General features: G+C 42.8%; 1 protein-coding gene across 1 annotated transcript; it reads left to right on the top strand.

Annotated features, from left to right (window-relative positions):
- The first annotated feature begins 1,283 nt into the window (after nt 1-1,283).
- Nucleotides 1,284-21,786, top strand: TXN (thioredoxin). The gene is made up of 5 exons (XM_061577505.1): nt 1,284-1,413; nt 15,714-15,818; nt 18,748-18,807; nt 19,676-19,741; nt 21,245-21,786. The coding sequence occupies exons 1-5, from the start codon at nt 1,387-1,389 to the stop codon at nt 21,305-21,307; spliced, it is 321 nt and encodes a 106-aa protein (XP_061433489.1). The 5' UTR covers nt 1,284-1,386; the 3' UTR covers nt 21,308-21,786.
- Nucleotides 21,787-21,974: the final 188 nt, after the last annotated feature.

Genomic DNA, 21,974 nt, shown 5'->3' with positions numbered 1-21,974 from the left:
CCAACTAACATGTGGTTATACCATTGTAACCTCATTTGCCAAAAGAAAAAATATGAAAATTGTTTTTTTACCCTATTATCTGGCAACAAAACTGACACCTTTTTTTACAAGGAGTCATGTTTGCATAGATCACAATACCTGCAGGCATAATGCAAACAAAAAACATAACTCTGATAATGTATGCACTGTCCTTGAAGTTGATTGGTCCACACCAGAGACAGCTTTCCTTAGAGCCTAGTCTCACATGGTGTTGGACCAGATGACGCCAAAAGGCGCACAACTCAAAGACAATGCGCCATCAGAGTATGAGAGCACGGGGCAAGCATTTACACCATTGGAACCTCCTTTGCCAGTAACAAAATATGATCATTGGTTTTTTACCCTTTTATCTGCCATCAAAACTGACACTCTGATGGTACATTGTCTTTAAGTTGTACGCCTTTTGGCGTCATCTGGTCCAACACCATGTGAGACTAGGCTCTAAGGAAAGCTGTCTCGGGTGTGGACCAATCAACTTCAAGGACAGTGCATACATTATCAGAGTTATGTTTTTTGTTTGCATTATGCCTGCAGGTATTGTGATCTATGCAAACATGACTCCTTGTAAAAAAAGGTGTCAGTTTTGTTGCCAGATAAAAGGGTAAAAAACCAATTATCATAACATTTTGTTGGCACAACCTTCGGTTAACGTTCTATGTATGTTGAGCTTCTTTCGCACCGCAACGTAGGCAACCCTGCTAATCGGTGGTGCTCGGAAAGGACGTAAAAACTAAACAGACACAAAAACGATGGCAAGTGGTTTGCGCAACGTATGGGTCAACTTTGGCTTTGTCTTTGTCTTTTTGTGGGGTGGTGCTGGACGGGGCGGGGCATGGTGTGTGTTAAGGGGGCGTGGCGTCAGTGGTAGGAGGCGTGGTGTGATTGGGTGGTGGGTGAAGGGGGCGTGGCGTGTGTAGTAGGAGGCGTGTTGTGATTGGGTGATGGGTGAAGGGGGCGTGGTGTGTGTAGTAGGAGGCGAATTGTGATTGGGTGATGGGTGAAGGGGGCGTGGTATGAGTGGTAGGAGACGTGTTGTGATTGGGTGAAGGGGGCGTGGTGTGTGTGTGTGGTAGGAGGCGTGGTATGATTGGGTGGTGGGTGAAGGGGGCGTGGCGTGAGTGGTAGGAGACGTGTTGTGATTGGGTGTTGGGTGAAGGGGGCGTGGTTATGGGCGTCGCCCTCTCCCTCCCACCCACACAGCGCTCCGCTATAAATACCGCGCGCGCCGTCTCTTCCCCGCTGCCGCCTCCTCCTCCATTCGCTCATCTCAGTGTCCGGTCGACCCACCCCCCCCCATCACCTCTCCTGCCCGTGCGTCACTTCCTCTCGTCTCGCTCCGCTGTCGCCATGGGTGTCACGAAGCTGAATAACAAGGCAAGGCAACCCTCCTCCCAACAACACCGTGTGTCTTTCTCTTTGTTGGGTGTCATGTGTGTCTGTCTCTGTGAGTCGCCCTCGAGTTGTTGAGCGTGTGTGGTTGTTGAGCGATAGGCGAAGCCTTGTTGTTGGGTGTTTAAAGTCTGTGTCTACTCCACTCACACAGTCAGCCATGCACGCCGCATTGCGGCGCCGTTTCGCGAATCGATCGGGGTGTTTCCCCTGTCCGCTTGCAATTTTTGCAATTAAAGTATTGATAAGTAATTTATAGCCGCGGGTTCGATGTTGATTGGTGAGAACATATTATCCACGGACGAGGGGCCTTGCCACACAGGTGCAGATGGTTGGGTTGGTGGAGGTTTATTTCGTGGGCCATGACAGTTTCGAATCTCTAAACTATTAACTTTTATTTTTCACCAGCTCATATTTTTTTTCAGAAGCTTGTCGTGTGGCAATGTATAGCAGCCAATTACTCTATAAAACGCATGCTTCTAAAATGTGGAGGGGGGGAAAAAAAACCCCCGATGACCCTGATGGAAGTCCACGCGGCCACGAGGAGAGAAATATGCAAATTTCGAATGATCGATATACTACACGGAAATTTTATAAAGTTATTTTTAGCTGCCAGATTTTATTGGTGTCGCGGACCTGATAGGAAAATGATTTGATTTAAAGTTTTTCGTGACTGCAGGGATTCATATTCTTGGTTCTTTCGGTAAAGTCACGTAGAAGGGAAATAATAAAAATAAATCAATAAAATTTGATTGGGAAATAATACAAATTAAACTTTATTTATTTTTATTTATGATTTTATTATTTCCCTTCGACGTACCTTTACCGAAAGAACCAATAATATAATTCGTATAACGTTAGAGATTAATCTCTTAGGCTACCTACCCTTGGTTTAAGCAAATCACGAAATATGCCAACTCTGTCTAATCATTCCCATGTTGAACTTTTCTTCAAACTCCATGCCCTTTAAGTGAATTTCGCCGGTCAAGTGAGTATGGCCATACTTGACCACGCCACCATAACATTGCCTCGCTTTAATCGTACACGGAAAAAAAAGTGTTTAACTGGATCCTTACAAAACAGTAGAGATGCGGATACTAAATGCACAGGAAAAAAAACGTCTTCGTGTTTTACTGTGGCTACGAACGCCAAACCATGGAGTAGGTAGCGCCGAATTGCTTAAAACATAAATTTGAAGTGTCCGAGTGGGTATCTGCAATTTCCCCCACTTGCAAAGCAATAAAAATGTCTAAATCACACATAACTGAACCTCCAATATCTGCACTTCAATGACCATATGAAATCATCACCACACCTGTCAGAGTGAGCTGAAGGATGGGAGGGGCCCAGGATTGACCAGGCTAATATTAGCTGTCTTGATCGGGTGATTCACGTTCGGCGTGGCAAGGAATGGTGACCTGAATCAAATGCCACATGTCTTGCTGGGGGGGGGGGGGGAAGTGTGTGGAGTCGTTGATGTCTCCTTTTAGCCTGAAGTAAAATTCTTCGAAGTGAAAACTACAAACTAAGCTTTTATTGTACCAGGAAAAGACACACGAATGACAGATCGACGAAGTGGCTTATCGCGTGGAAATTTATAGCGGCCAAACACTAAACGCATGTTGCAAGATTTGGAGGGGAAAACAGGACCTGGAGAAAAGTCCACGTGACCAGCCTAAAGAGCAGAGCCAGGCTTGGATGTAAACCACCAAGAATGGAGGGGGGGGGGGGTCGCAAGGCACACGTGTAAAGGCTTTTAGGGGGTAGGTTTGACTTCTTACATAACGGTGTACGTGACAACACTGTCAACACTTATGCAGTAACCGCTTGCCTTGACAGTAAATGTGACCTAAGCGATTGTTAAACCCGTGTTTCAACAAAACTTCAGCGATTGAACAATGAGACTGCTGTTTCCGAGACCCCAGTGTGTTGAAATGGGTTTACAGTGTTTGCCTAAGACTCCAGTTTGCATTGAGGTGTCTGATTCTGGTGTCTGAATGAGATCCCAGTTGTTTGAAAGACTGCGATGTTGGAACCGAACTGCTCTGTTAAAATGAGACGGCACTTCTCTTTATTGCACGTTAAAATACAATTGTGCTTCAGAGATCCTTTGGAACAGCAATACTATAATAAAATTACAATACTTTAATGGGGCGCCAGGTTTGCGAGATGTTAACTACCTCGCCTGGTATACAGGAGGTTGTGGGTTCAACCCTGACGCCTGTGTATTTGGAGTTTTCATGTTCTTCCTGTGGTCGTGTGGCTTTTTCCCCGGGTCCCCTGATTTTTTTCCCTCTCCACTTATACGAACATGTGCTTTAGAGTATTTGGCTGCTGTACATTCCCACATGTTTTAATCACCTCGTTGAGCTGTCATTTGTGACCAGGTCGCTTCCTATATAACTCGGTGGGCCTTGCCTGGTAAAATAAAAAACAATAGTATTCGTTTTTATTTCTGCTCTGCATTTAATCCGTAGGTCGCTACACAAGTTCCTTAAATTATTTCGATTCTTGCCATAGTCTATGAATGTTGTCTGGTCATTAATACCATCTATCCAGAGGGAATTGCTTTCTGTAGACTCTAAAGGACCCTGTTGTAGATTTCAAAATCCTGGGATATCGTGACGCTCATGCCACAGCCCAAATGTGGAAATGTCATAGCTTTGGCAAACGATAACAACTTTAGCACTTAGGTATTTACAATCATTACAAGTGTACCTTGTAAGATAGGTGTAACGTGTCATTGGCCATGTACGGTAGTTAAAATGAAGGCGTGAATGTGATAGATGCTCGTTTTGGCACGCCTTATCCTGGGGTGGTGTCTTGTGCATTTACTACTGCCATTTGGGTTTAAATTGCGCTTTCTGTTGAGGTGGGATGACTGTGCACTATTACTCGGAGATGGGCGGGGAGGGAGGGGAGGAAAGCGAGTGGGGAAGGCAGAAAGCACAACTGTTGTCTGAGTTATCTTGCAAGGCTTGGATAGGGCTCTTCAGCAGGTAAGAAGGACCCTTGCTGTTTAGAGCGGAGTTGTCTGGGGCCCAGCACGCACTGTACCAGGCTCACGGGAGAATACCCCACCCCTCCACCCCTGACTCTACCACATTGACAAGTGACATCTCAACACTGTGGGGCCCTGTGCACATGGGCAGGAAGAGCGGACAGGCCCTCAACGGCAAGCCATTTAAAACTACGAAACTTTGTTTTACTTTACCAGGTAAGGCCTACTGAGCTATATAGCTATTACTGGTAGGAACCGCCAGGTTACACCAGCCCACAGGGGATTATTGTGTCCGTCGTGCATTCAAAAATGGGAGGGGAGGGGCTGGGTGGGGAGGGGCTGGGTGGGAGGGTGGGGCTGGGTGGGGAGGAGCTGGTCACCCCGTGGTGCCCTTATAAAACTCAACGTTTAACCTACTCACGCCGGCTTGTGCCCACCCTCAGTCGGGCATATTTGCGGAATACACCACGCCGCCGTTGACCGAGCAACCCAACGTTCCTACCAGCTCCCTCCGCAGGAATGTGTTTTTCAGAAGTGACCTGGCCACAAATGATAGATCAACGACGTGGCTTATCACGTAAAAAATGTCTCGCAGCCAAATGCTCTGAACAGATTGTAGAGAGAAAAACACAGCGACACACACGGGAGACAGATGGAAAAGTAGATTGAGACATTGAGAGACACAGATGGAGTGAGGCAGACCTGTAGAGAGGCACAAAAAATATCGAATTTTGGGGGCAGGTACATCGTGTAGTGGTTAGCACACTGCACTTTGTATCCAACAACGTTTTAGCTATGGGATGACAGTAGCGTTGGGCAAACAACCCAATTCTAAGAAATGGTCTGATAATTATTTAATTGGGATTACGTAGTCTTCCCCACCCTCCCACTGCAAAAACCTGAGGCTTTCCTGGGTAAATAATAACTGCAATTGTGTTTTTTAGCAAGTTGCATTTATGCACATGCAGATGGGTTTATTTTCCCTGTCCTTCCACCATAGTAATATGTTAAAATTTTGACTTAACTTTCGTGACTGCAAAGAATTCGTATTCTTTGGTTCTTTGGGTAAAGTCATAAGTTTATCAAGTATCGGGAACATGACAGGGCCCTTTCAGTAGCCCTGGAAAAGGTCCTACATGGTTGCTCGTATTGTGCCTGAAACGTCGTGATTTAATTAATTTAAATGTTTTACCTATGTGACTTTCCTGAAAAAACCAAAGAGTATGAATCCTTGCAGTCACGAAAACTTCAAATCTAGAAAAGGAAAAGAATGCTCGTGACAACATTGCAAAAAAACACACTGGTACTTAATGTTTCATCAAACCGATTTGCAAAAGACTCTACCTTCTTCAATGCACTAAAATAAAAGCACGAGTTTTTCTCTGGATCCTTGGGGCGATTTTTAAGTGGTGTGTATAGTTTAGTTCGCTCCATTTGCCAAGATGTAAAATTGTTCAAAGATGCTCACCCGCGTGATTTTGTGCATATCAGGGAGTGGAAGAATCGAGTCTAATACATTTAATAGCCAACCCATACTTTTGTTCCTCTTCCCTTGCCTTCACTTCCCCATATAAGAACCTACAGCTCCTGCCCGCAGTCCCCCTACATGAGTGGGGCATACTCTTAGGTTTTTTCGGTAAAGTCACGTAGGTAAAAATACAAAATAAAAAAAGAAACTAAATCAATTAAATCAAAATGGTGATTTAATTGATTTATTTTCATTTATTATTCTTTTATTTTTACCTACGTGACTTGACCGGAAAAAAAACCTAAGAGTGTGAATCCTTGCAGTCACGAAAGCTTCAAATCTCCCCTTCCCAGAACCCAGGAGCACGGAGTTTGGAATTTGGTCTACGGAGTTTCTGTACCCCCCTCCTCCCACCTTATTACGGTTCGTCACTTTTACCGGGCTGTTATGCAAATAAAAAATAAATGAATAGCTGCATCACGCCTACTTGACACACAACTGTTGTGAAGAAATACAAATCGTCGTATTGTGTTGTGGCGTTTGCGCTACACGCGTTGTGCTATCCTTGTGCGATGTCTCTTGTTCTTAATTCTTGGCTTGTTTCCTTGCCTCTGTTGTAAAGCGCTTAATGTGGAAAATGTTTTAATCTGCTAATTCGTAGGTGGTGTTTGTGCGATCGGTTTGATTTCTCTGGAGGTGCAATTAGATACCATTTAGGTGCCGCCTTTTTAAAAGTTGCGTAGCTATGAAGTATATTATTGTTGGCAAGAAGCCCCCATCGAACCTGGAAACGTTTTACCAACAATAGAAACAACACAACCGTTTGATTCAGACTGTCAAAGCAAATACCACCTTTGATTTAGCACAGTTGGCGATGTACACTGTTAAAGAAGTTCAACATACATTCAAGTAAAAACAGACATTGTGACACGAGGTATATAATCAAGCTTTTGAAGTTGAATAACTCCACTTATTATCGAGTGACGCTTTGTTCCTGAAAGGTATTAAGGTCAACCAACCAATTTCAGTCCTATCAGTACTTTAATTGTTTTGATCTCTTTGGTTTTTTACTAAATGTCGTTTCTACGATGAGCTCTTGCCTACTTGTATATAGTTTATCGAGCCCCTTATTCTAAAACCTCAAGATCGTTCAGGTTCCATTGAGACATCCGGCAGTATTTATTTGTTTCAAAGACTAGCTTTAGCACTGAACGGCTATGCAGGAAAATACAGACAAGCACAAATTACATTTGGCAAATTTTTGTTATTATAAAGGCAAATCCAAGCTGTAATGATCTGTGGCCCGACAAAGAAAACTTGAGTGACTTTAGTGAAACTTATTTCTTTACATGAGTGTTCTTCACTTCCACCGCTAAGACATAAGTACGTGTGAGGGCCGCTACACTACCTGAAAAGGGGTGTTTTCAGATTTGTGTATTATCAGGGGCCACACTAAAGGCATAGTTGCGGAATACACCACGCTGTCATTGACCCTGGCCATTGACCGAGCAACCCAACGTTCCTACCAGCTCCCTCCGCAGGAATGTGTTCCTTAACTGTTGGAAAAATTTCGATTTAAAGCTTTCGTGACTGCAGGGATTTATCATCTTGGTTCTTTCGGTAAAGTCACGTAGAAGGGAAGTAATAAAATAATAAAAATAAAACATAATAAAATAATTCTCACGATGTTTCGGCCACAACGCAAGCAGCCATCCTCAGGTGAAGACCAGGTCTGTCGGGGAGACGGCGTCTGAATGAAACACCACCACTGAGGACGGCTGCTTGCGTTGTGGCCGAAACGTCGTGAGATTTATTTTATGTTTTATTTTTTATTATTTTATTACTTCCCTTCTACGTGACTTTACCGAAAGAACCAAGAAGATGTTGGAAAAATGTGAGGCACTGGCGATGTGGGTTGTCCAGATTAAAAAAAAATCATTCTACAGATTTCTCCGACTTCAGATTTTTTTTCATTTTTGAGTTAAAATAAACAAGGTGACACCTTACCAGAAAGGTTAAAATCCTATTATTTTTCCATAAGCCTCTTCAAACATTACAGACTTGCTCTGCTGCTATGGAATTTGTTAATCATTTAAGACAATGGTCTTTAAATATTCATTGTTGGAGGACTTCCTATGTTAGTCCCCATATCCTTTTAATAATAATGATTTGTTATGTTTGGTATTCGTACCATTCTTACAGCACAAGGCTGACCTGAGGTGTTCGATTTAATAGATGAATACAGTTGCCTTACTAAGCGGAGATTTTTTTTTCCATGCGCTTTTTACACCATTTTAAATTACGCGAATTTTTCTTTTTCAAAGTTATCTATTGTGTGAAGCAGCTGGTACTTATTTTTGGCTAATACGCCCACGGCTGTTGGCCTCAAGCCATAACTTCTTGCAACAAGCGGAAAATGGCTCGGCCATATCCGCAAGAAATACGACCGTGGCAGTACAATCTCTGGTGGAAAACTCCAACAACACACTTTGTGTGTGTGTGTACCAAAAACAAAAAATACAAGCTGGAGTTCATAACGGCAATTGTGAACAAATAGCCACGGACTTGCTAAATACACATTTGTTAGCCTGGCTGCCCTTACAAACTGCACTTAAGCAAACAATACAAAACTCCATGGGACAGACCTTTATTATACAATAGAAAAAAAGCTTGGTGGCAGAAGGATTGAGTGACACATTTTAATTAAGTCTAGTCCCTGAAATACAGAGCTGGATTTCTAAGCAAACAACCCTAATCATGGTGACTACACAAACTAATGTATTTTTAAAAAACTGGCAAGCTAGTCCATGAAGGGAGCTTGTTCTTTTTATTGTGAATGAAAATGTACCCATTCTTTGAAAGCAGAGGGGTTTGTGTATTTTCTCTCATGGCACATTTGGTAGGTTTTGCCATTAGCAAGTTAGGTTTTCCGGCAAATTATTGGTGAAATAACAAAATTGTTGGAGAAGTGAGTGTGCTCACCAAATTGGTGGTAATAAGGCATCCTTATACGATTGTATGACTGGCGATGCATTCCCGACAGCGTTATTTCTTTCTACGAGGCCTTCATTTTTTCGTTAATATCACCCTAATAATACAGATGGTAAACATTTTTTAAAATACGATTTTCTTATTATAATAACATCGGTAAGTATTGTGCCTCCACCTGATGATGATGCTCATGACCCACAGCCACCTAACGCTCACCTGCCCCGACACGCTTTACAGCATTTTATTATCATCTAATTATACTTTGCCTCGACACTTTGGTCACATTTCCAGCACTAACGCTTGCAGTCCTCCTTTTTAAATCCTTTATATTAAGTTCGCTTGCTTGCGTGCTTGCGTGCTTGCTTGCTTGCTTACGACCGTGCAAATCATTCGGTCGTTTTTTAACACACTTCCCGTGATCCAATCGAGCTGAAATTTTCCACACAGACTCGTTGTGTGTGACAATTAATTTTCCTGAATTTTTTTTCTAAAATTTTACACTGTTTAGGGAATTTTTTTAAAATATTTAATTACCAATTGCTTAATGCTGGCAGACAATCATCTGATCCATAGGTGGCAGCCATCTCAAGCCAGAGGACGAGAGGACTCTAGCCGCCACGCATATAAAGGATTTAGAGTGAAAAACTTAGTTTTTACGGGTTAATTTTTTTGCAGATATTATGGGGTCTAAGTTGCTCACGAAAATACGTGAAAATAAGGCAGAGGGAGACCACGGCTAAGTAAACGCACCATTGGTGGGTGCTTTTGTTTTATCTGACGAGCTCTGCTTGACTTACTCATTCACTGTCTGGTATACAGGAAGTCGTGGGTTTGACCCCGACCCTGACGCCTGCTGAATATTTGGAGTTTGCTGTCTCTCCCCTGTGGTCGTGTGCATTTTTCTCCGGTTCCTCAGGTTTTTCCCCCCCCCCTCCACATTTAGAAATATGCAGTTAGTTTGGCTGCTAATTTAAATTTGCCACGTGACCATATGACACTTCTTTGAGCTATCATTTGTTATGGCCACGTTGCTTCTGAAAAAATTAATCCGTAAACACAAAGTTTTTCACTATAAATCATTTATATGCGTGGCATCGGTTTTATTTTATTATTCATTTCTGTTTTTCTTGAGTAAGAGTTTCATTTTTATCACATTGGTATTTTTAATTAAATATGAATTTTTTTTTCCTAAAAAGTCTGTGCAAAATGTCAGCTCGATTGGATCACGGGAAGTGGGTTTAAAAAAGACCGAAAGATTTGCACGGTCGTAAGCGCGCAAGCAAGTGAACTTAATATAAAGGATTTAAAAAGAGCTACGAAGCTGTGGGCCTTAATTGGTAAAATGTCTTTTTTTTGTAAATAGACCTTGAGTGTACATCGTTCTTATTGCCTGAGCGAATGTACACATGGTGGTGTGTGCACTTCATCAAGACTGTGTTCTCATTCGTAAGCGCTTTTTCGATTTTCTTAATTGTTTTGGTAAAAACATTTCTCCATGAAACGCATTCAACGGAGTAGTGCAAAGATAGGTCTTCCTGTACTGTGAACTGGTTCACCAGAGATTTATTCCATACCATAGCTAACATCAATGGCGAATTAAACCTGAACTAATACTGGGGTTCTATCTTGATTTGAAGCTTTCGTGACTGCAGGAATCCATACTCTTTGGTTCTTTCGGTAAAGTCATGTAGGTGGAAATAAAACAAAATAAATCACGACGTTTCAATAGCAACACACAAGCCATCGTCTTCAGGTGAAAATCGCGAGAGCCGTGCTGCTCGAAGCAGACATCGCGGCTATCGCGATTTTCACCTGAAGACCATGGCTTGTGTTGCTATCAAAACGTCGTGATTTTTTTTATTTCTACTTGCGTGACTTACCTAAAGAACCAAAGCATATAGTTCTGGGGTGTCGCCCTTCAACCTGCTGTGACCAGCACGAGTAGCTACACAACAGCAGGATACTTTGATCTAGCAATGGATTAAAAGAGGCTTACAGTAGTCCTTACAAAGGCTAACGACTGTTTTTCATGAGTGCCCTACATTGGGATGAATGCTTTGTCGGATGAAAATTATGTATCTGGACAATACAGTACATGCTGTCAACTGTTGCGGTCAGTCGGGCAATTTATTTAATCTTACCAGCTTGGAGCTATTTTAGCGAGGCTACAAGTCCGAGAAAAAATGGTTCAGTGTTGAGTGCACAGGCCATAGACTGGATAAATACATGTACTTCCAGTTAGAGTTGGCCGTTGTGGTTAAACCCGGGTATTTGAAGAATTTTTCTATTTTTTTTTGCTGTGGCGTAAAATGCATTCCATGAGTGATTTGCCAAATCAGCACAGTGCCTAGATTGAACCAGTGTAAAATCGAGCATTCTTGACGACGTGTTTTAAGATATTCGCAGGGACACTCAAACAATTTGTTATTTTTAATCAACACAATTGATTCCATAAGTTCATTAAGCAGACACTTTACACTTATTTTCTTAAGAAAAAGTACATTAGTTGACAGAATATCAAATATGGGGAAAACATCAACATACAGGCTCGCTGTCTTTCCAGCGAAGTCTGTTCCTTGAATAACATTTAAAACGGCTTCAGGGTTAAAATTCAGAACCTTAAGTGGTGCTGATTCATTGTTTTCATGTGTAAACGACGCTCAATCACCAGGCCATTACCGACCCACACCCCAGAAATAGCAGCTCTTATGCCCAGACGAGAGAGGGCGATGCCCTACCTTTTCTGAGACTGCTTCAGCATATAGGTGGACATGCTTATTGAGTTAAATGGGGCAACACATTAGTGTTTATCTTGATTTGAAGCTTTCGTGACTGCAGGAATCCATACTCTTTGGTTCTTTCGGTAAAGTCACGTAGGTATAAAATAAATCGCGACGTTTCGGGCGCAACACAAGCGTCCATCATTAGGTGGGAAAGTATGGTCTGCTGCTGAGGCAGACTGTTTTTGTTTTAAAGGTTTGAAAAGGGTGTAGCTCTAGGGTCAAAGAAGTGCGCTACACCCATTTAAAACCTTTTAAAACAGTCTGCCTCAGCAGCATACCATGCTTTCCCACCTGATGATGGACACTTGTGTTGCGCCCGAAATGTGATTTTATTTTATACCTACGTGACTGACTTTACCGAAAGAACCAAAGAGTATTTGTGTTTTATATTATTGCGATTGCTACAAAGAACCAAATGGAGCATGCCATTTTTGTGTGTTCTTAACGCTGGGGCTGTTTTTTTACCACCATCTCATCCGGCACTTTCCCTGCCAGGGAAATGCAAGTAATTGCATCGCGCCGTGACGTTGCGTTTCCGTGATGATGGGAGCATCTGATTAACCCTGTTATGAACCGATCCCACAGCATCAGACGCTTGTTAGTTAAATAACAAATGGCTGTGTTTCTCTAGGGAATGATTCCTGTGTCATCACACTTCCCACACTACTGCAATGGTTTCCGCACACTGCATTGCAAATCCGGCGATCCGAGTGAAAACTAATGTATTGAAACTATTTATTTTACCAGGTAAGACCCGCGGAGCTATATAACTATTTTTCAGAAGCGACCTGGCCACAAAGTGGCTTGTGTGGAAATTTATATCAGCTAAACGCATGTTACCAAATATGGAGGGAATAACAGGACTCGGAGAATAATTTACTGTGACCACGGGGAGAGAACGTACGAACATACAACCTCCAAATATAGATGGTTCCCGAGTTACGATGGTCCGACTTGCGATATTTCGATCTTACGATACGACAAAATTGTAAAATATTTAAAATTTCGCGCGGCAGGCAAACGCAGCAGCGCACGAGGTACGATGCTGTACGTTGGGACGCTGCCGGGATGTACGCATCTCCCGCCTTTTCTATTAAATTACAGTTCATATAGATAGGCTAAGAATTCACCTTGTTTTTTTACTTGACATTTTACTGTGCAATACAGTATTGTAATTACTAAATACATACAGTATATAGTTTATACACTACGGTATTGTAAATTGCTCTGCTTTGCTAAATTATCACCATTCTTTTAAGACTCCTGGGTAGGCTAGGCCATCTTCGACTTACGATATTTTTGACTTGCGATGGGGTCGTCGTAACGCATCTCCATCGTAAGTAGAGGGGACTACCTGTATACAGGAGTCTTGGTCGGGATCGAACCCACGATCTCCTGTATACCAGGCGAGGGAGTTAACATCTCCGCACCTACTCGGTCAACATCAGCGAATAACATCTGAATTGGTGCTGGGCCTACCCCGAGGTTTACTCTGCCTTTCAAGATTGAATACCAGGTGCAGTGTGTAAACATTTGCGCTTGAGTAATCTTAGCTATACCACCCCCTCCGTACACTGCTGGCCTTCATAGGTGTTTCCACACAGCACTGCCTGTATAGGTTATATGGGAGGTCTTTGTATTTGTGTATGAGAGCCCATTTGTTTACCACCAGTCATGAACATGCAATGACATGTTGCATTGTGACTTATATTTGGGAAAGCTGTGGGGGGGGGGTTTGTGATCAAGGCTAATTTGCAGTTTTGTAAATTATTTTCTGATTGTCCTGCCTCAAATTGATTTTGACACTTGTATAGCTGCCAAATGTTCACTTTTGACGGTGATAACACAAAAATTCACGTACGAGGTTTTCAATCTAATTGCAATACAGCAGGTGTTTTATATACAGAGACATAGGGAATCTGGTGTAGAACAGGAAGGTTATGTATGCGAAGGGATATTATGCACAGCAGTGATGTAGGTTATGCACAGCCGAGTCGGTAAGGGTGGTTTTGTAACGCATGAGCGTTATGTATTGACGTGTTTCTTTTAGATTGAGCAGAAGGGCTGAGTTGGCCAGGAGGTTGTGAGACAGGTGAAACTTGCACAGCTTTGAATGTTACCACTTTCTACTCCACTGGTGAGATATTAACTTCCTCGCCTGGTATACTGGAGGTCGTGGGTTCTATCCCCAACCCTGATTTTTGCATGTTTCTCCCCATCGTCGCGTGGATTTTTCTCCCGGTCCCTCCGGTTTTTCCCTCCACATTTAGAAACATCCGTTTTCAGTATTTGGCTGCTATAAATTTCCAGATGATAAGGCACTTCGTTGAGCTATCATTTGTGGCCAGGTCGCTTCTGAAAAAGAGCTACTGTGGGTGTTGCCTGGTAGAATAAAACAATTCTCGTTTATATTTCTTGTACGTGTGATTTTTTTTCCCCAAGTTCCACCGAAATGCTTTATAATCATTGATGAAGTTGGCCAATGGACCTTTCTGAAAGAGTATATCTTTCTTGTATAAATAATGGGCTTCGTTCGCATTATAAATTATGTACATACAGCCTGCCTAAAGGAGTGCAGAAAGTAAACAAACTGTACAGTTTGGTTGGTTATGGATACCGGGAAACCATTCGGTCAGAAAAGTGTACTCTTTTCTGTATAATGCTGCGATTATTGCAATTGACTCGCGCTTCCAGAGCTGCAGGTTCCAAATGCACTGCAGGATCAACTGGGCCCATCTCCTCGGGGTCAATTAATTGAATTTCACCTTTGTAGGATACCAACAGTCATCCTGCTATAGAGAGACTGGTCCTGCCGTCGATATGAGGCGTTCTCAGCAGTGGTTTTGGACAGAGTTATTCAACTGGTTACCTGTAAAGGCTTTTGGAGTGATCTTCTTGGTTCTTTCGGTAAAGTCACATAGAAGGGAAATAATAAAAATAAAACATAATAAAATTGTATTATATATTTTATTATGTTTTATTTTTATTATTTTATTATTTCCCTTCTACGTGACTTTACCGAAAGAACCAAGAAGATGAATCCCCGCAGTCACGAAAGCTTTAAATCGAAAGCTCTTGGAGTGGTTCGCCGAACTTGGAACTGCCCACTTTGAGATATGACTCGCTGCGCCAGAGATGTATATCGATGAGATGAAAGCCAGATTTTAGAAGAGAGAGATAAGAAACCTGGAGACCAGAGTTATGGGTTAATGGCCACATTTTAAAGGTGATGATGTCGTGTGACCCGCCAGCCAGTACACACTAATTTCTATCGAGGTCCACCATTTAAATATGGTTAAAGAAACCTGGCCTCGTGGTGTACGGCCACGACTGGAGACGAGTATTGCATAATTTGCGAGAGATGCAGGAGAAGAAAGTTGATCCTTCATCTCGACCTTGAACGGGGAGGCGCGGCAGATAACGCAAACTGCAACCGGAATTAGTGAGCTTGCTGAATTGTGAGCCCCACTGCATTTGGTAACTGAACTACATGTTACATTTGTATGAACTATAAAACTCTTATGAAGTATTCAAACCACTGTGTAAACAAATTGCCATTTTTGTAAACCTCAGTCATGTGCCGCTAAGTGGCACCAAAGCTTTTGCCAGTATCAAAGTATTAAAACATATGGAAACAAAGTATAGGGGAAAAAAAAGGAAACCCTATTGAATTGTATTTCGATTTAAAGCTTTCGTGACTGCAGGGATTCCTCTTCTTGGTTCTTCTATTGAATTGTGACCTTAATTTCTAACAATTCATTGTGTCGAGGAGGGGAGTACATTATTACATCCCTACTTTAAGGATCCTTTCAGATGCAGGTGGAAAGGCAGTGCCTGCAAAAAGTCCCAAATTTTGACATTTTTCTGCTGGTCTGGCAACTTAACCCCATTCTTAGAATACATTTAAATTCTATCAGCACAGGTCGCAATCCTCTGTAACAAGCATACAAAGTTGAGCTCCTCATGAACACTCAAGTGCTCCAAATCGGCCGGCTGCCTGGTGGACCTAATTGATCGGCTGCTTTTTTTTGTCTTTTTACAGGAGGAGTACAAACAGATTTTGGAGCAGAACAAGCACAAGTTGGTTGTAATCGATTTCTCGGCCACATGGTGTGGTCCGTGCAAGGTCATCTCTCCGATCTTTCATGTGAGTGTACATTTTGGCTTTTAGAATAATTAACATATTTGAGGGTGGTCTCCATGAAGAAGGGCTCAACAATGTTGGGCAACTAATCCAGCATCTTCTGAGGTCATGGGTGGTTAAAGCTTTGTGTCCTGTTTCTGTTCGTCAGGAGGTTCATATAATGGCTGTGTCAGATGCACAAAACTAGAATTCAGCTCTGGGACTTCGGATTACACATTTGGCTGCAATGTTTTTGGCTACCATTGGAACCTCATATGCCAGTAAAAAATATGATAATTGGTTTTTTACCCTTCTATCTGGCAACAAAACTGACACCTTTTTTTACAAGGAGTCATGTTTGCATAGATCACAATACCTGCAGCCATAATACAAACAAAACATAACTCCTTTTGGCATCATCTGGTCCAACCCATGTGAGACTAAGGCTCTAAGGAAAGCTGTCTCGGGTGTGGACTAATCAACTTCAAGGACAGTGCATATATCATCAGAGTTATGTTTTTTGTTTGCATTCAGGCTCCAGGTATTGTGGTCTATGCAAACATGACTCCTTGTAAAAAAAGGTGTCAGTTTTGTTGCCGGATAGAAGGGTAAAAACCAATTATGTTTTTGGCTAGTTTATAAGGCCTATTTTTGCCAGGCAAAAGTTTTCAATAAATACAATAATTAACCTGATATTATTGTTATTATTTTTACAATGTTTATCTACCATCAGACCCTTGACTAATCCAAAAATGTGTTTTTCCACAAAATAACACCATTGTGTGAACTTCTGCCACCCTCAATGATTAGGGAAACTTCTGCATCAGGTTTTGTGCATCTGGCCATGGAGTTTGAGTCGTTGGGGCATGGGTGTGTCTCATGGGGTTTCATAATCACAACGTTAGGCGATTTGCCCAGTGTGTTTAGATTATTTGATTATTTTGCCGCTATAAATGTCCATATAAGTCACTTCTTTGAGTTATCATTTGTGGCCAGTTGGCTTCTGAAAAATAAGTTAATAGCTCGGTGGACTTTGCCTGGTAAGATTAAAAAAAAAGTTGTTTTATATTTTCTTAAGCGATTTTGTTGATGCTTGGACATCTTCGCACTATGTTGTGTTTTCTTGTCTCAAAAAGAACCACTTCTAACTCCAGTTGTAATAAACGACTTCCACGACAGGTTGAGACTTGCGTGGCGTGTCGAGATGGCGGCGATGCAGTCCGGACTACAGGCTCCCACACCGACTCCGAGTCCTCCCCTTGCCTCTTCTTATATCCCTCTCGGCGGAGCCGAGCTCCGCCTTGAACTACGCCCCTCTCAGAACCTTCCCGATGGTTCCCGCATGTACCCACGAGCTCCGCCCATTAACTTTGGCCCAGATGGAACCGTTAGCTCTGATTGGCTACGACTGATGCAGCAAGTGCCTATGCAGCCCTCCGTCGCCCGTCGGTGCGCTCGCTCATTACTTTTACAATACTTTCCACGCCTATCGTCTTTTTGTGTTGTTCGTTGTAACGTTATGACCTGCTCCTACTGCACACTCATGAAAGAGCTTTATAGCTCATCGGATTCCTCCAGTATACATTCTGATTTCGTTTTTTGTGTAATCTTGAAGGCATAGCATCTAAAATGGAATGGGCACTGTCTCCTACTGTGGTTAAGGCTGAGGTACAAATAAATTGTTGCTTCGTGCAGCTGCAATTGGCATGTAACAATGCATCGATTAAAAAAAAAAATCTTGTATTCAGGATGTATGCATCAAATTTTACGAGGTGAGAATCGATTATGTACGATTCGTACAACTTGTAAATAAATTAATGAAGCTAACAAAATCGATACAAACGAGACGGAACAAGGAAAGACGCACAATGCGTGATTTTTTTTTATTTATTCTCGAAATGGTTTGCAACGTTCGTTTGTCCTGTGAAATTATTTAAGCGGCGGTAATAATGATACTGTGTTCGCACCAGGTGCACAATGCAGTGCATCCGTAGGACGCAATGAGACCATGGGGCTTCTCTGCCTGGGTGGGAATACCTTGGCTGACAGGGCAAGGGTATCAAAGCAGGTCCTTTTGTCTCTGGTTGGGGAGGCAACTCGTTTGATTAAATGTGGCCAGTTTTCCATTTCATTCACATTGAATGACAGATGGATGGAGGTCTTTGCGTGAACGTTTTCAAGCTGGTAAAAAAGTTGTTTATTTAAATTGTAACCCCCCCCTACCCCAGTATAGTGATGATTCAATTTAATTACTTGGAGGTATGTGGCGGGGGGGGGGGGGGTTGACTTTACATACCTGTTCGCAATGTATTCACAAAATAAATTGGGTTATGGGAGCTGCTTAAACTTCCTCCATGCGATTGAGAAAACACGTTCCTTCGGAGTGGGCAGGTAGGAACTTGTTTGGACGGCGCATTCGTGCCCGACAGACAAATAATCCCTGGTGGGCAGTGTGGAAGCTGTTGTTCCTACCTGTATAAGTGGAGTGTGTCGTGTCGTGTATAGTGTAGTCTGTAGGTTAAAATTTGAGTTTTATAAGGGCACCACGGGGTGACCAGCCCCACCCCTCCCACCCCCAACTGAATCACCTTAAGGCTGGGAATGTTGAAAGAAACACGAGGCAAAAAGATCTGCTTTTTTCTTTTCAAGACTTCCATTTTATGAATGGAGCCACCCTCCCCCAGTTTCATTTTGCGAATGAAACATCGCCCGTCTCCTCATTGGTCCACGTCGCGGCGGTGCCCCCCCCCCCCACCACTAACCCCCCCCCCTCTACCAACCCCAACCCACCGCTCCCATTGGTCGGCGCCCCTGAGCCAATGAGAGGGCTCTGGTGGGGCAGGGGCATGCATGACAGACAGACAAATAATCCCTGGTGGGCAGTGTGGAACTGTTGTTCCTACCTGTAAAAACCCTCACTTGTGTTCTCCCCCCCCCCCCCACTTCTCTTTAGGACTTTGCAAATGAGTACCACAACGTAGTGTTCTGCGTGGTGGACGTGGACGACGCTGCGGTGAGCATCACGGCGACCAGGGCATTCACGGGAGCCCAGGCGTGCAGAACCATCGAGCACTTTTTTTACACGCACTGCTCAAACCCCCTGTATGCAGAACGCACACAGCACACGGCACGTACAGCATGTGCATAAAGTACAGCACATCTAGCATGCAAATAGCACACATACCGTATAGCCATACAGTACTTGTAGCACATGTACATATACGTACATGTGTTCAGCACCTACAAGTGGTACACACGTACAGCACATGCATCTAGTGCAGGCATACAGTGCGAACATATACAGTACCTATGCACAAACAGTCCACCCAGTGCTTGTGTACAGTGCATATATAATATTATGCACATACTTAATACATGAAATGGCTTTTAAAGAGAGAGCCCTTTTAAGACAAAAAAAACAATCTCTTTTGTAAGGGGGGAACTGTCATACAAAACAAAGACCGATGGAAAATACTGGGAACCGGGATATGAGATTTTTCGGTTTGGTTTGTCCGTTTTTATTGAATACAATTTCAACTGCTGCATGTATGTGGCTTGACCAATGGTTGGACATTAAAGTAACATAACGGATGATTGTTTTTTGGGTTGCACTTTTAATTGCCAAACTCGGAATGTCCGATATGGTTATTTTTTCCTCCGTTAAAGGCCCTGATCATATCGTCAAAATTCCACATTTTGTGTGGCAGGAAATGTTTTCGCTGTGTTCTTCCAAAAGGTGCCAAGTCAACTCTTCTATTGAGAATTTGTGTGGACAACCCCTTTTTTTATTGTGAGTGGAGTCGTCTTGACAACAGCACTGGACTAACGTAATGGAGCTCTCGGTTAAGTAAGTTTTTTTTCCATATGTCACTTGTGTGCAGGATATTGCCGAGTTGTGTGGCATCAAGGCAATGCCCACGTTCATTTTCTTCAAAAACAACGAAAAGGTGAGTGGAATTATGCATCTCTTTTTTAAATTAATTTGGATTGTCTAGAGACGATCTGCCATGTCTCCTTCCATGCACCATTCTCTAATGCGTGTTTGATGCATTGCCCTGCGAGGGTTACAAATCGGTGGGTAATCGGAGCATGTGATGCAGATGGGACATTTAGAATACAATTTGCAAAAGAAGAAAATGTGTTCATGTGAAGTACCGGTGAGGACGCTTGACACCGAGGTGGAGGCACACGTGTATTTATTTTACAGTACAACAGTGGGCATATAACACTCGAGGGGGTATCGGCCCCCTCACCCGTATAACTGGGAATACACCCCTAGCTATCCCTGTCCTACCCCCGAGTCCTCCACTAACGGGCTAGGGGAGGCTATCTGGCCCGACACTGGTAAGTCGGGCCCGGTACCCGGAGTCCCAGACCAGCTCTTACAAGAGCACCGGCTCTGGCTTTCGGGACCACGCCGCTGGCTCAGTCCTGTTCGGCCCTGATAAGGACATCGAACTAGGGGAGTCCAGGGCTCTATCTAAGACGTCTTCAGTCTTCTCTGGTTAGCTTTTAACTCTACTCCCGAGCCCTTTGATACATCCCCTTTTATACCCAACCCCTCCCTGAGGGGTGGGGCCCCGGGGGATCATAACGTTCGAACCAGCCCCCCCCAGGGTGCCTGGCTCGGACGTCGTAGAGGGCACCTCCCCGTGCACTTACGTAGCCCCGCCCACTGTGTTTGTTTGCCATAGGCTGCCATGCATAACGGCTCTCTCTCTAACACCCCTACACATGTTTGATTCTACAAATCCAATTTTCTGCACATAAATGTAAAGTTGGATCATCGTCCTGTGGTGACCTTCTGAATGTTTTTTTTTAATGTGAATTTTTTTTATTTTGCTTTGGCAAAGTGTATTGTATCATTGCACAAGTCGCTTTTCTGAAAATATATAAAATGTATGGAAGGGATGTCACTGATCAAAACTAACTGGCCTTTATTCTCATGAATCAAGCTTCAGAGTTGTGTTTGACAGCCCAGGACATATAGCCTCGGTACATATCTACAGAAACTAAACTTTTATTTTACCAGGTAAAGCCCACTGAGCCTTACCTGGTAAAGTGACCTGACCACAAATGATAGCTCAACGAAGTGGCTTATGTGGAAATGTATAGCAGCCAAATACTCGCAACGCATGTTTCTAAATTTGGAGGGGAAAAACCTGAGGACCCGGAGAAAAATACCACAACCACGGAGAACATGCAAACTTCACATTATACAGGCATCAGGGTTGGGATCAAACCCAATAACTTCCATATGATGCAACGTTTGGTGTCTGGTTTACCCCTTTTCAAAGAAATGAATTTTCATTTGACGTTCGTATTACTCTTAACATCTGTTGTATGTATCCATTACCAGTCTGCTACAAGGTTATGTTAACAATGGCTTTTGATGGTGCTTGAGGCTGTGCCAAACCTGTTTTTTTTCCCCTCCGTCTCTCGTTGAACAGGTGGGGGAGGTGATGGGTGCCAATAAGGATCACCTGGAGAAGACGTTAAAGGAGCTGATGTAAATGCAATGAGTAAACTCAGCAGATTGCCTTCATTTTAATTATTTTTGCCTATTTTTCCAATAAAGACCCTGATTTATTCTCTTCATATGGCGCCAACAGCTTCTGCTGCGAGAACAATTTGAAGGAGCTTTTAAAATGAAAGAAAAAAAACCTGATGCTTAAATAACAAAACTCTAACTGTGGGAGGTAGAAAGTCTTACTAAAGAGGTGAAGGTGTCTTTGTCCTGACATTTGCTGTAAATTAAATTTGACTAAAATGCTGTTGTAACCTTGCCGTTTTTTTTCACGATGGGAGTTTTGGCCGTAGACATCGTGTGCACGGCTGAATGGTGCAGATATGGATGAGACGAGTCTCAAATTAACACTGGACTTATGAACAATTGTTTTTTGGGCTGATATTTCATTGTATTGATGGAGTATACATCTAAGCGTTTGAGGCTGTATGTGAAATTTAAAATAAAATGAATTTGGTAATCTGCTATTGCCTTTGGATGGTGTATATATTCTGCACCCTCCCCCACAATCCTTGGTGATAAAATCAAAAGCATTGGCTTTTTATCACCAATATTTGTTATTTTCAATTACAAGTCTGTTGTGTTTCATATAAGCTTGAGATTTTATATTTGGAAATCTCGGCAATTTAAAAGTCACATGGTCTCAGAGCAGT

Source organism: Lethenteron reissneri, chromosome 64, assembly GCF_015708825.2.
Source record: "Lethenteron reissneri isolate LAM-NWPU_2019-01 chromosome 64, ASM1570882v1, whole genome shotgun sequence".
In the NCBI taxonomy this organism is placed as follows: Eukaryota; Metazoa; Chordata; class Hyperoartia; order Petromyzontiformes; family Petromyzontidae; genus Lethenteron; species Lethenteron reissneri.
Note: the sequence above shows the minus strand (reverse complement) of the source record. Positions and strands in the feature narration are given on the sequence as shown.

What these genes read in the sequence shown, in the direction of transcription:
- TXN (XM_061577505.1), top strand. Translation starts at nt 1,387, where the DNA reads ATGGGTGTCACGAAGCTGAATAACAAG. An exon ending in TCATCTCTCCGATCTTTCAT is followed by an intron (nt 15,819 to 18,747) that starts GTGAGTGTACAT and finishes ACTTCTCTTTAG; the next exon opens with GACTTTGCAAATGAGTACCA. An exon ending in TGGACGTGGACGACGCTGCG is followed by an intron (nt 18,808 to 19,675) that starts GTGAGCATCACG and finishes ACTTGTGTGCAG; the next exon opens with GATATTGCCGAGTTGTGTGG.